The 12,807-nt window shown below is 60.5% G+C and overlaps 1 protein-coding gene across 1 annotated transcript in view; it reads right to left on the bottom strand.

Annotated features, from left to right (window-relative positions):
- The window catches only part of LOC142362052 (uncharacterized), a 68,565-nt gene extending 65,864 nt beyond the window's left edge, over positions 1-2,701 (bottom strand). The window contains exon 1 of the mRNA XM_075427175.1: positions 2,661-2,701. Coding sequence (XP_075283290.1) covers positions 2,661-2,701 — 41 coding nt within the window. The remainder of the gene's footprint in view (positions 1-2,660) is intronic.
- Between the last annotated feature and the right edge of the window lie 10,106 nt (positions 2,702-12,807).

Genomic DNA, 12,807 nt, shown 5'->3' with positions numbered 1-12,807 from the left:
CGCAGAACAAAACCTGGGAAGGTCAACCAGGGTCGGGGGGGAGCAGGTCAGAAAGCTGGAGAAAGGAACAACACTGCTGTGGAGCAGCAGAGGGGGATGGAGAAAGAGACAGAGGGTGGGGGAGCAGGGCAGAGAAACGGGAGAGAGAAAACAAGCGATGGGGAGCAGGGCAGAGCACTAGGAAGAGGAAAATAAGATAAGGGAGAAGACCGAGGAGCTCAGAGAGAAAGAAAGGTCGAAAGAAAACGCCAGAGAGGTAGAGAAATCAAGAAAAACAGGGACGAGGAGCCTTGCAGAGACGGAGCACGAAAGCGTAGGGCCGGTGAGCGAGAGATGGGGGCAGGGGGAGGAGATGAAGAAGAAAGGAGAGACAAAGATGGCAACGGAGCGCAGGACACACAGACAGAGAGAGAAAAAGGACAGCGAACAGGAAAAAAGGGACCGAGAAACAAAGAAAGGGTCAGATCTAGACAAAGAGACCAAGAAGGGGGCGGGGGTGCAGAAAAACCCCAAAACAAACCAGCAAGGGGCTAGAGAACAGAGAGAGAGAGAGAAAGACAAGAAAGGGCCATGAAGCAGGACAGAGAAGGAGAGAAAGGCAAAAAAGGGAGAGCCGGCTGAACAGGGACGTATAGCAAGAAACGACCGGACAGGCAGCAGGACAGAGAAATAGAGACAGGGAGCCAGCTAGAGAAATTCTGGAGGGAGAAAAAGAGGGAGAGGGAGCAGGACACAAACACAGACAGAAGGCGGGAGGTACAGGGAAAGGAAAAGAAAAAAAAAAAAAAAATCACAGCAGCGTGGGAGAGAGAGGGATCCAGGGGACAGCTCGGGACGCAGAAGAGGGGCGACAGGGCCCCGAGGGCCTGGCACTCACCGCAGCTCTCGCTCTCGGCGCTGCCGGGAGACTCTGCCGCTTCAGACGCTTCTCTCCCCTGCTCTCCTCCCTTCCTCTTCCGTAACTCCGGTCGCTTGGCTGTCCTCTACCTAAGAGAAAACACGCATGTCTCGCAGCTCTGACGAGACGAGGTTCCCTAGGCACGTAACCTCGCTCGCGCGCTCCACAACCGTACCATGCTGCTGCTGGTGACACATACAGACCCTGCGGGGCACACTGGCGGCCTGGCCTGCTGCGGGCTACCAAGAGGGAGCCTTCCTCACCCGCAGAGGCAGGCTCTCTCCTGCCTGCAGCGCCAGGCAGCTGCCAGCCTGGTGGCCTTCCATTTCTTCTTCAGCCTTCTCGGGACTCTCCAGCTTCAGCCACGCCAGCTCCTGTCCGCAGCCACTCAGCGCTCCGCCTCTCCCTTTTCGCCACCAGGAGAGCGAGGCCCGGCACACGCAGCCCACACAAGCCTGGAGCGGGCGCAGCCAACGGCATCCCCAGGGCAGGAACGGACAAACTCGTCCTCAGCGCGGCCCCTGCCACAGAGAAAGAAGCAGCGGCGACCGCGTTAAGGGAGACTGAGGCACGCTCGAGGGCCAGCGTGCCGCCCGCACCACGGGCCTTGGGAGAGGCCGGGGGCTCCGGGACAGGCTTCAGGGGACGTGCTGGAGCTGGCGGCGGCTGCGCGGGGCGAGCGGGGCCGGGGGAGCGCTGGCGAGCTGCGGGGGGTGCCCGCCTCCTTCCCCTCTTCCCTTCCATCACCTCCCGCCTCTGGCCCCGGGGCTGCCCGCACCCGCCTCGCCTCCAGCGCACCAGCAGCCCGCCGCAGCGGGCGGCTCGAAGCTTCCCGTCCCACCACCCTCGGGCAGCCACCACGCACCCCCGCACCCGCCGGAGGGGAGCCCGCGCCTCACCGCTGGCCTCTCTACTCCCCCGCCGCCCCAGCACCCGCCACCCGGCCGCCGCCATGCCGCTCAGCCGCACCGCGCATGCGCCACGCGCCGACGGCGCGCCGGAGGGGCCAGTCCCTGCGCGGAGCGCCGGGCTGCAGTACCGCATTGCGGCCAGAGGGCGGCGACAGCGGGTAAGGCGCGGCGCCGCCGCCCGGCTCCGGCTGCGGCTCCGGCTCCGGCTCCGGGCAGCCCGCGCCGCCGCCACGGGGCGGCACCCCCGCACGGCTCCGGGCAGCGCCCTGCCGCGCGCCTCCCACTCCGGGCAGCCCCCGACTCGCGGCTCCGACACGGCGCTGCACCCCGGCCGCTCCTTGCCCCCGACACGGACCCCGCCCTCCCGGGGGCTTTTCCCCGGGACCCGCCGCTCCATCCACCCCTTCCCACACCCCGCGCTCACCTTCTCCCTCGCTGCAGCCGCAACCCGGCTACGGCTCCGCTCCTCCCTCGGCTCGCACCGGCCCCTCCACAGCCACCCGGGCCACGGCAGCACCGGGCCCTCCACCGGCAGAGGGAGGGGCCGTCGCCATGAGCCCCGCTGCCCGCACCTGGGGCTCCTCCGGCCCCGGCCCACGGCTTGGAGCCCACGATGCCGTCATTGGGCAAACACAAAGACTCTCTGAAGCCGTTTGGGCATTTCAGCAAGCAGGCAGGCGTTCTTTATTGCAGCACCGGACACACGGGGCACGGCTCCTCTCAGCGCGCACAGCACCTGCGCCACTCGAGCGGCAGTACCGAACTTTGCTCACCGGGTGGCAGCAGCGAGCGCTTGACACGGCGCACCGCGCATTGGCGCCTCCCGAGCCGCAGTACCGCACTTTGCTCACCGGGTGGCAGCAGCGAGCCCTTGACACGGCGGACCGCGCATTGGCGCCACCCGAGCCGCAGTACCGCACTTTGCTCACCGGGTGGCAGCAGCGAGCCCCGCGGCACGCGCTCTCCAGGCGCGGCCGCACCGCTTTCCGGGGATCGGGCGCAGCGGGAAGGCTGCAGAAACACACGGAACCGGCCACAGAACTACCCTTCGTCCCGCGCAGCGGGGGCTGTGGCGGGACCAAGGACGACGCTTCGCCGCACGTGCCCGAGAGCACTGCGGCTGCCCGCCAGCCGGGTCCCTGAAAACGACACCTCCCGGCATGCCCTGGCCAGCGCGGCTCGGCCGCCCGGCAGCCCGAAGACTACACCTCCCGGCATGCCCCGGGGAGCAGCGCGGCCGACCGCGCGCGCCGCGCCCCAGCACTACAGTTCCCAGCACGCCGCGGGAGCTGCGGGCCTCGGCTTGCGGGGACACCGTGCCCGAAACGGAGCCGGACCCCCGCCGCTCCTCGCCTCCCACACGGACCCCGCTCGGCAGATACCCCCGCCCGCCTCCCGGGGGCTTTCCCCGGGACCCGCCGCTCCATCGGCCGCCCCGCCCACCCCACGCTCACCTTCTCCTTCGCTGCAGCCGCAGCCCGGCCACGGCTCCGCTCCTCCCTCGGCTCGCACCGGCCCCTCCACGGCCACCCGGGCCACGGCAGCACCGGGCCCTCCACCGGCAGAGGGAGGGGCCGTCGCCGTCAGCCCCGCTGCCCGCACCCGGGGCTCCCCCGGCCCCGGCCCACGGCTGGAGCCCGGCAGGAACAGGGGGCCGTCGCCCCAGCCCCACAGCCCGTCCCCTCCACCCCTGGGCTCTGGTGCAGCCCCTCGTCCCGTGCAAACCAAGCACAAACGCAGCCGCGAGGGCAAAAGGGACCGCAGGTCTTTATTCAGTCACGCACCCAGCCAGTCCCGGGAGCCGCTCTGCGCCGGGGCTCGGGGCCCCCGACGCTCCCTCTGCCCCTCCGACACCTCGGCAGTCCTTCCCGCAGCTGCGCCCGTTGCTCCAGCGGGGAACAGTCGGTCAGTCGGCTCCCGGAGCGACGCGCTGCTCAGCAGAGGCTGCCAAAAATGAGGAGCAGGGTGCAGGCCACTACAAGAGAGGAGAAAAGTGACAGATGGCTGGACAGCGGCGGTGTAACGAGAAAGCACGAAGCAGGGAAAGGGACAGCGAGGACCAGGACTGAGACAGACGGGGAAGGACTTAAAAAAAAAGCTACAAAAACAGGGCAGAGAGGGTGGAATGAGACAACATGGACGGGGAGCCGGGACCGCAAACGACGGAGGGAAGGGGCGAGAGCGGGTAGGACAGCACGAAACAAACCACATAGCTACACGCTGCAGGGAAAAGAGGGAAGACTTAAGAAGTAGGGAGCGGGAGCTGAACAAAAGAGAGCCAGAGAGCAAAAAGCCCAAGAGCAATGTGTACAGAAAGAAACGGGGGGATTCTAAAACAGGGTCATGAGGGAGACAGACACAAGTAAGAAGGACAAAGGACAAAAGCAACAGGCTGCGAGGTGGAGAGGGAAGAATCGATGAATAAGGACAGAGCGCTGGCCAGAGAGAGACCGAGAAAGGCAAAAGATGGCACGGGTGACAGGGCAGAGAGGGAGGAATTTAAAAACCAGGCACAGGGAGTCGGACAGAGGGAAAGGCAGAAATAAAAGGAGAAGAAGTGACGGGGCACGGGGCAGAGAGGGAGGAATGGATAAAGAGCAACAGGGGACCGGACAGAGCACAGTGGAGAATGGAAAAAAAGCAAAAAGCACGCTCCAGGGAAGACGGAGGGATTGAAGAACAGCGACCAGGAGCTGGACAGCGAGACACAGAGGAAGACCAAAAAACCAACGAAACAAAACCAGTGATGGGCTACAAGATGGGCTGGGGGAAACCAAAAACAGCGCCAGGGAGCTGGACACAGAGAGATGGAGACAGACAGACCAATAGCGTGGGGCTACAGGGGGCAGAGGGACGAATTAAACACTGAGGACGGGGAGCCACACAGAGAGAGATGGGGATCGCAGAGAACAGCGGTGGGTGCAGGAAGAAGAGGCAGGAGTTAATAAATGGGGACAGGGAGCCTCACAGGGAGGGACCGAGAAAGGCAAACACAGCAGCAGGGCATAGGGCAGAGAGGAAGAACTAAAAAACGGGGGCAGTGAGACACACGTAGAGAGATGGAGAAAAGAAAAAAGCAATGGGTGATGTGGCAGAGAGGGAGGACTTAAAAAACAGGCACGGCAAGCAAGAAAGACTGAAGGGGGGGGGTGGGGGGCAGGGCTGAATCCAACAGGCAACAGGACGGAGAGGGAGGACTTAGAAGTGAGGGACGAGGAGCTGGGAAGACAGAGAGGTGGAGAAAGAAACAGAGTCACAACACGCTACAGTGCCAAGAAGGAAGAAGCTGAACAACAGGGACAGGGAGCCAGACAAAGAGAGCTAGAGAAAGCAAAAATACCGACGGGCTACAGGACAGAGAGGGAGGAATGAAACAATAGGGATCCGGAGCCGGGCAGTCAGAGCGGGAGGAAGAAAAAATAGCCAGGGGCAGTAAGGCAGAGAGAGAAGGCGGCAAAAACAATAGGGATCTGGACCAGAGAGATGACAAAAGACAAGGCTATAGGGAGGAGAGGGAGGAATGCAAAGACAGGGACGAGGCGCCAGATGCGGAGCAAGGCATACGGGAAGTACAGCGACAGCTAGAGAGCAGAGAGGGAGGAATTAAAACACAGGGATAGGGAGCCGGGGAGGGAGCTGGAAAAAGGGGCGGGGGAGGGGAGACGAGGAGGAATTAAAAAATTGGGATCCAGAGCCCGAGAAAGAAGTAAAATTGCCACAGGCTAAAGGGCCCAGAAGGAAGAAATTGAAACCCAGGGAGCAGAAGCCAGCCAGAGAGAGACGCAGAAAGGAAAAACCACGGTGGGCTCCCAGACGGAGAGGGAGGAATTTCAAAAAGGAAGGCAGCGGGAGCCATACACAGAAAGACAGAAAAAGGGAAGACAGCAACAGGCCACAGGGCAGCGAGGGAAGAATTGAAAAGCAGGGACAGGAAGCCGGACAGAGCGCAACGAGAAAGAAATGGCCGGGGGGGAGACACACCACCACCACCTGCGACAGGCTACAGGACTAGCCCAAGCTGGCCAGTGGAAATACTCTGTACCACAGACGTCACGCGCAGCTTAGGCATGGGGGCTGGCTGCGGGGCAGGAATCGGCTGTTCTCGTTTCCGCGAGTTGGAACCCGCTCTCGTCCGGGAGGTCAAACTATTTTGGAATTTAGCGAAACTTGCGATTTCCGGGTTCCGCAATCGCTGCTCGGGGACTGCCTGTGCACCGGTCATCGGGTGGTGAGAGAAACTGTACTGCGTATAGTTTGGTTCGCATGTGCGTTGTTGCCATTATTGTTATTATCATCGTTATTAGCATTACCAGCAGTATTTCCTCTGTTGCCTTACTAAACTGTCTTTATCTCAAGCGACAAGTTTTACCTTTGGTCCATGTCTCCTCCGCGTCCCGCTGGGGAGGGAACGGGGCGGGGGTGGGGGCTGTGAGCGAGCGGCTCTCTAGTGCTTAGTTGCCGGCTGCCGGGTTAAACCACGACAGACAGAGAGGGAGGGATTAAAAAAAACAGGACTGGGAGCAATCTACAGAGAGACGTCCGGGAACGAAAGTGTAAACAGCACCGCGTACGTGGCAGAGAGGGAGGAACTCAACAAAAATAATAAGTAAAGACAGGGAGCCGGACAGAGGGACACAGAGACAGAGAAAACAGCAACGGGCTACAAGACAGAGAGGGAGGGATTAAAAAATCCTGGCAGGGAGCCGGACCGGGAGAGACGGCAAAAGAAACGAAATCGCACCGTGGCACAGGGCCGAGGAGGACAAAATTGAAAGACAGGGCCTGGGAACTGGAAAGAGAGAGCCAGAGAATGAAAGAACTCCTGACGGGCTCTAGGGCAGAGACAGGAGGAGTGAAAAAACAGGGGCGGGGAGACAGAGAGAGAGAAATAAGAGGGGGGGAAAGCAACAGGCCACAGGCTCCAGAGGGAGGAAGTGCGAAAGAGGGGCTGCGAGCCGCACAGGGAGAGGGTGGAGAAACAGACCTGCAGAAGTGACAGGCTACGGGGCAGAGAGGGAGGAACTTAAAAAAATCAGGACCTTGAGCCAGACCGAGAGAGACGGAGAAAATAAAAATGGCGACGGGTAACAGGGCAGAGAGGGAGGACCTAAAAGATGGGGACAGGGAGCTGGTCAGACAGAGATGGAGAAAGCAGGTACACGGGAGAAGGGAGGGGGTTGGGGGAGGCAGGGAGGAAAAAATAGAACAAAAATCACAGCAGTGTGGGAAAGAGAGGGATCCAGGGGAAAGCCTGGATGCAGAAGAGGGGCGACGGGGCCCCGAGGGCCCGGCACTCACCGCAGCTCTCGCTCTCGGCGCTGCCGGGAGACTCTGCCGCTTCAGACGCTTCTCTCTCCTGCTCTCCTGCACTCCTCTTCCGTACCTCCGGTCGCTTGGCTGTCCCCCACCTAAGAGAAAACGTCCATGTCTCGCAGCTCTTACGAGACGAGGCTCCCTAGGCACGTAGCCTCGCTTGCTCGCGCACTACGCGCAGGAACAGGACAGAGGGAAAGAGAGAGAGACAGAGAGAGAATGACGAGCGGGCAGCAGAACTGACGGATCGAGAGAGAAACTGAATCAGGGGAATAAAGAACGCTGGAGGGAGACACAAGTAGAGGGAACAAGCCAGATGGACGGGGGCAGGAGACACACAGATCAGGCCAAAGAGGTGGAGAAAGTAAAATCAGTGATGGGCTAGAAAAAAGGCCAAGGAGCAGGACAGAGGAGAATAACGGGACAGCAAGCTGGACACGGGCATATGGCGAGAAACAAAGGGACAGGCAGCAGTAGGGAGATACACAGACAAAGAGTTACGGGGAGGATGGAGGACAGAGAGAAGAAGAGAAAAGGGACAGGGAGGGGGCACAGATGGAGAAAGAAACACTGCCCAGAGAGAGAGGAAGAAAGCGACAGGACAGAGGCAGAGAGGTAGAGAAAGGAAGAAAAAAGTAGGGACGAGTAGGAGGCCAGAGGGACAAGGAAAAGACAGGAGGAAGGACAGAGTGACAGAGAAAACAGGTGAGGGACAGGACGCCAGAAAGAAAGGTACTGTGAAAGAGAGAGCACGACAGGGAGCAGGACGCTGGGACAGACAGCAAACGAGAGCAACAGAGAGAACGGCAGCGAGGCGGAGCACGAGAGAAAACAGGGACTGAGAGCAAGACCGAGGGGCGAAGCAACAAATAATGGGGCTGGGGAGCAGGACAGCAGAAAAGAGACACAGAGAAGGGGGACACATAACACAACTCCAAATTGAGAAGGAGAAGAAGAGCACAGAGGGTCACAGACAAAAAGAGAGGGACGGCAGAAAGAGAAGAACAAGACGAGGGAGAAGGACTGAGGAGCAGAGAGAAAAAGGTTACAGGGAAAAGGACAGAGATGCAGAAAACAAGGAAAGACTGGAGCCAGAGCACAGGGCAAAACTGACAAGGACAGGGAGCGGGACAAAGGGACGGAGGAGGAAAAAACAGCGATGGGCCGCAGCACAGAGGAAGAGAGAGAAAAAGAGCAAGAAGAGCAAGGGAAGAAGAATGACAGAAGGGTGTTGACAGGGACACGTACAAAGGGGGCTCGGGGGACACACACATCGGAAGGGTAGAAAGGAAAGGGAGGGATGGGGAGCAAGACAGCGTGATAGAGCGAGACGGAGGAAGTGGAGTGCAAGGACACAGAAAAGCAGAGGTACTGGGAAGAGGAAAGAACGTCAGGGAGAGAAAGGCAAGGGTGGGGAGCAGGAGAGAGAGAGGTAGAGAATGAAAAAACAGCCATGGTCAGAAGAATAGAAATGCAGAGAATAAAAAATTACTTCCAGGCAGCAGGACAGAGGGACAGAGCAAGAGGAAAAAAAAAAAAAACAACAGGGAGAAGGATGGGTAACACACAGCAGGACACTGCGAGAGTGAGAGGACAGAATACACAGAGCAAGGCAGAGGAATGAAGCGAGGAAAAAAAAAAAAAAAAACAACCCAGCAAACAGAAAGGGAACTGGACAGAACTAGGCAGCAGGGCAGAGAGACGGAGAAAGAAAAAACAGGGACAGAGGGATAGAGAGGCAAAGAGAGGGATGGGGACCAGGACGGTGGGATACAAACAGGGAGTAGGACGCGAGATGGCAGAGAGAATGAGGTCCAGGGAAGCGGAAAGAATGACAGAGAGAAAAAGGAGGGAGGGACGGGGAGCAGGGCAGAGAAACGGAGAGAGAAAATAAGCGATGGGGAGCAGGGCAGAGCACTAGGAAGAGGAAAATAAGACAAGGGAGAAGACCGAGGAGCTCAGAGAGAAAGAAAGGTCGAAAGAAAACGCCAGAGAGGTAGAGAAATCAAGAAAAACAGGGACGAGGAGCCTTGCAGAGACGGAGCAAGAAAGCGTAGGGCCGGTGAGCGCGAAAGAGGGAGAGAGAGATGGGGGCAGGGGGAGGAGATGAAGAAGAAAGGAGAGACAAAGACGGCAACAAAGCACACGACACAGAGACAAAGAAAGGGTCAGATCTAGACAAAGAGACCCAGAAGGGGTGGGGTGGTGGTGGGGTGCCGGGGAGGGAACCCCAAAACAAACCAGCAAGGAGCTAGAGGACAGAGAGACAGAAGAAGAGAAGAAAGGACAAGGAAGCAGGACAGAGGAGGAGAGAAAGGCAAAAAGGGAGAGCCGGCTGGACAGCGAGGTCTAGCAAGAAACAACCAGACAGGCAGCAGGACAGAGAAACAGAAAAACCGGGGCACAGGAACCAGGACAGAGGGACGGCGAGAGGAAACAAGGGCCAGGGAGCAGGACAGCGGTGGAGAAAGAAGCACTGCGGCAGCAGGGTAGAAAGAGAAGGAAGAAAGGCCAGAAGAAGGATAGGGAATGATAGAGAAGGGAAAGCGAAGGACAAGGAGCAGGACAGATTGTCAGAGAAAGGGAGTGGGACAAGGTGATACTGAGAGAGAAAAAGGGGACAGGGAGGCAGGATAAAGAGAAAGACAGGCAAAAATAAGAGACAGGGGAGCAGGACAGAGACGGAGGGGGAAAAGCCTCAGTGGGCAGCAGGAGAGAGAGGCGGAAAAGGGAAAAAACAGCACCGGGCTGAGGGACAGTGAGGGAGGAATTAAAAAAACAGACACAGGGAGCAGGACAAAATGACAGAGAGAGAAAAGGGACAGAGAGCAGGACAGCATGGGGGGGAGGGGGGGGGAAGTAACCGTGACGGGCAGTGGGAGAGACGTATGGAGAAAGAAAAAAATACCGAGGAAGAGAGAAAGGAAAGAAGGGACAGCTATCTGCACAGGGGGATAGAGAAATAAAGGATGGGAGAGGGAATGGTGCAGAGAGAGAAAGGCAGAAAAAACAGCAAGAGGAAGCAGGGCACCAGGACAGCAAGAAGAGAAAGGAAAGGGACAGGAATCTGGACAGAGACGGGAAAAAAGCAGCGGGGACACACGAAAAGAGACAGAAAGAGAAGGGCATAAAAGGACAGATCAGGACAGCTGCAGGATGGAGACGCAGAACAAAACCTGGGAAGGTCAACCAGGGTCGGGGGGGAGCAGGTCAGAAAGCTGGAGAAAGGAACAACACTGCTGTGGAGCAGCAGAGGGGGATGGAGAAAGAGACAGAGGGTGGGGGAGCAGGGCAGAGAAACGGGAGAGAGAAAACAAGCGATGGGGAGCAGGGCAGAGCACTAGGAAGAGGAAAATAAGATAAGGGAGAAGACCGAGGAGCTCAGAGAGAAAGAAAGGTCGAAAGAAAACGCCAGAGAGGTAGAGAAATCACGAAAAACAGGGACGAGGAGCCTTGCAGAGACGGAGCAAGAAAGCGTAGGGCCGGTGAGCGAGAGATGGGGGCAGGGGGAGGAGATGAAGAAGAAAGGAGAGACAAAGATGGCAACGGAGCGCAGGACACACAGACAGAGAGAGAAAAAGGACAGCGAACAGGAAAAAAGGGACCGAGAAACAAAGAAAGGGTCAGATCTAGACAAAGAGACCAAGAAGGGGGCGGGGGTGCAGGAAAACCCCAAAACAAACCAGCAAGGGGCTAGAGAACAGAGAGAGAGAGAAAGACAAGAAAGGGCCATGAAGCAGGACAGAGAAGGAGAGAAAGGCAAAAAAGGGAGAGCCGGCTGAACAGGGACGTATAGCAAGAAACGACCGGACAGGCAGCAGGACAGAGAAATAGAGACAGGGAGCCAGCTAGAGAAATTCTGGAGGGAGAAAAAGAGGGAGAGGGAGCAGGACACAAACACAGACAGAAGGCGGGAGGTACAGGGAAAGGAAAAGAAAAAGAAAAAAAAAAAAAAATCACAGCAGCGTGGGAGAGAGAGGGATCCAGGGGACAGCTCGGGACGCAGAAGAGGGGCGACAGGGCCCCGAGGGCCTGGCACTCACCGCAGCTCTCGCTCTCGGCGCTGCCGGGAGACTCTGCCGCTTCAGACGCTTCTCTCCCCTGCTCTCCTCCCTTCCTCTTCCGTAACTCCGGTCGCTTGGCTGTCCTCTACCTAAGAGAAAACACGCATGTCTCGCAGCTCTGACGAGACGAGGTTCCCTAGGCACGTAACCTCGCTCGCGCGCTCCACAACCGTACCATGCTGCTGCTGGTGACACATACAGACCCTGCGGGGCACACTGGCGGCCTGGCCTGCTGCGGCCTACCAAGAGGGAGCCTTCCTCACCCGCAGAGGCAGGCTCTCTCCTGCCTGCAGCGCCAGGCAGCTGCCAGCCTGGTGGCCTTCCATTTCTTCTTCAGCCTTCTCGGGACTCTCCAGCTTCAGCCACGCCAGCTCCTGTCCGCAGCCACTCAGCGCTCCGCCTCTCCCTTTTCGCCACCAGGAGAGCGAGGCCCGGCACACGCAGCCCACACAAGCCTGGAGCGGGCGCAGCCAACGGCATCCCCAGGGCAGGAACGGACAAACTCGTCCTCAGCGCGGCCCCTGCCACAGAGAAAGAAGCAGCGGCGACCGCGTTAAGGGAGACTGAGGCACGCTCGAGGGCCAGCGTGCCGCCCGCACCACGGGCCTTGGGAGAGGCCGGGGGCTCCGGGACAGGCTTCAGGGGACGTGCTGGAGCTGGCGGCGGCTGCGCGGGGCGAGCGGGGCCGGGGGAGCGCTGGCGAGCTGCGGGGGGTGCCCGCCTCCTTCCCCTCTTCCCTTCCATCACCTCCCGCCTCTGGCCCCGGGGCTGCCCGCACCCGCCTCGCCTCCAGCGCACCAGCAGCCCGCCGCAGCGGGCGGCTCGAAGCTTCCCGTCCCACCACCCTCGGGCAGCCACCACGCACCCCCGCACCCGCCGGAGGGGAGCCCGCGCCTCACCGCTGGCCTCTCTGCTCCCCCGCCGCCCCAGCACCCGCCACCCGGCCGCCGCCATGCCGCTCAGCCGCACCGCGCATGCGCCACGCGCCGACGGCGCGCCGGAGGGGCCAGTCCCTGCGCGGAGCGCCGGGCTGCAGTACCGCATTGCGGCCAGAGGGCGGCGACAGCGGGTACGGCGCGGCGCCGCCGCCCGGCTGCGGCTCCGGCTCCGGCTCCGGCTCCGGGCAGCCCGCGCCGCCGCCACCGGGCGGCACCGCCGCACGGCTCCGGGCAGCGCCCTGCCGCGCGCCTCCCCCTCCGGGCAGCCCCCGACTCGCGGCTCCGACACGGCGCCGCACCCCCGCCGCTCCTTGCCCCCGAAACGGACCCCGCCCTCCCGGGGGCTTTTCCCCGGGACCCGCCGCCCCATCCACCCTTTCCCACACCCCGCGCTCACCTTCTCCCTCGCTGCAGCCGCAACCCGGCTACGGCTCCGCTCCTCCCTCGGCTCGCACCGGCCCCTCCACAGCCACCCGGGCCACGGCAGCACCGGGCCCTCCACCGGCAGAGGGAGGGGCCGTCGCCATGAGCCCCGCTGCCCGCACCTGGGGCTCCTCCTGCCCCGGCCCACGGCTTGGAGCCCACGATGCCGTCATTGGGCAAACACAAAGACTCTCTGAAGCCGTTTGGGCATTTCAGCAAGCAGGCAGGCGTTCTTTATTGCAGCGCCGGACACACGGGGC

This window comes from Opisthocomus hoazin, chromosome 7, assembly GCF_030867145.1.
Source record: "Opisthocomus hoazin isolate bOpiHoa1 chromosome 7, bOpiHoa1.hap1, whole genome shotgun sequence".
Taxonomy (NCBI): Eukaryota; Metazoa; Chordata; class Aves; order Opisthocomiformes; family Opisthocomidae; genus Opisthocomus; species Opisthocomus hoazin.
This window is presented reverse-complemented; position numbering and strand designations above follow the sequence as displayed.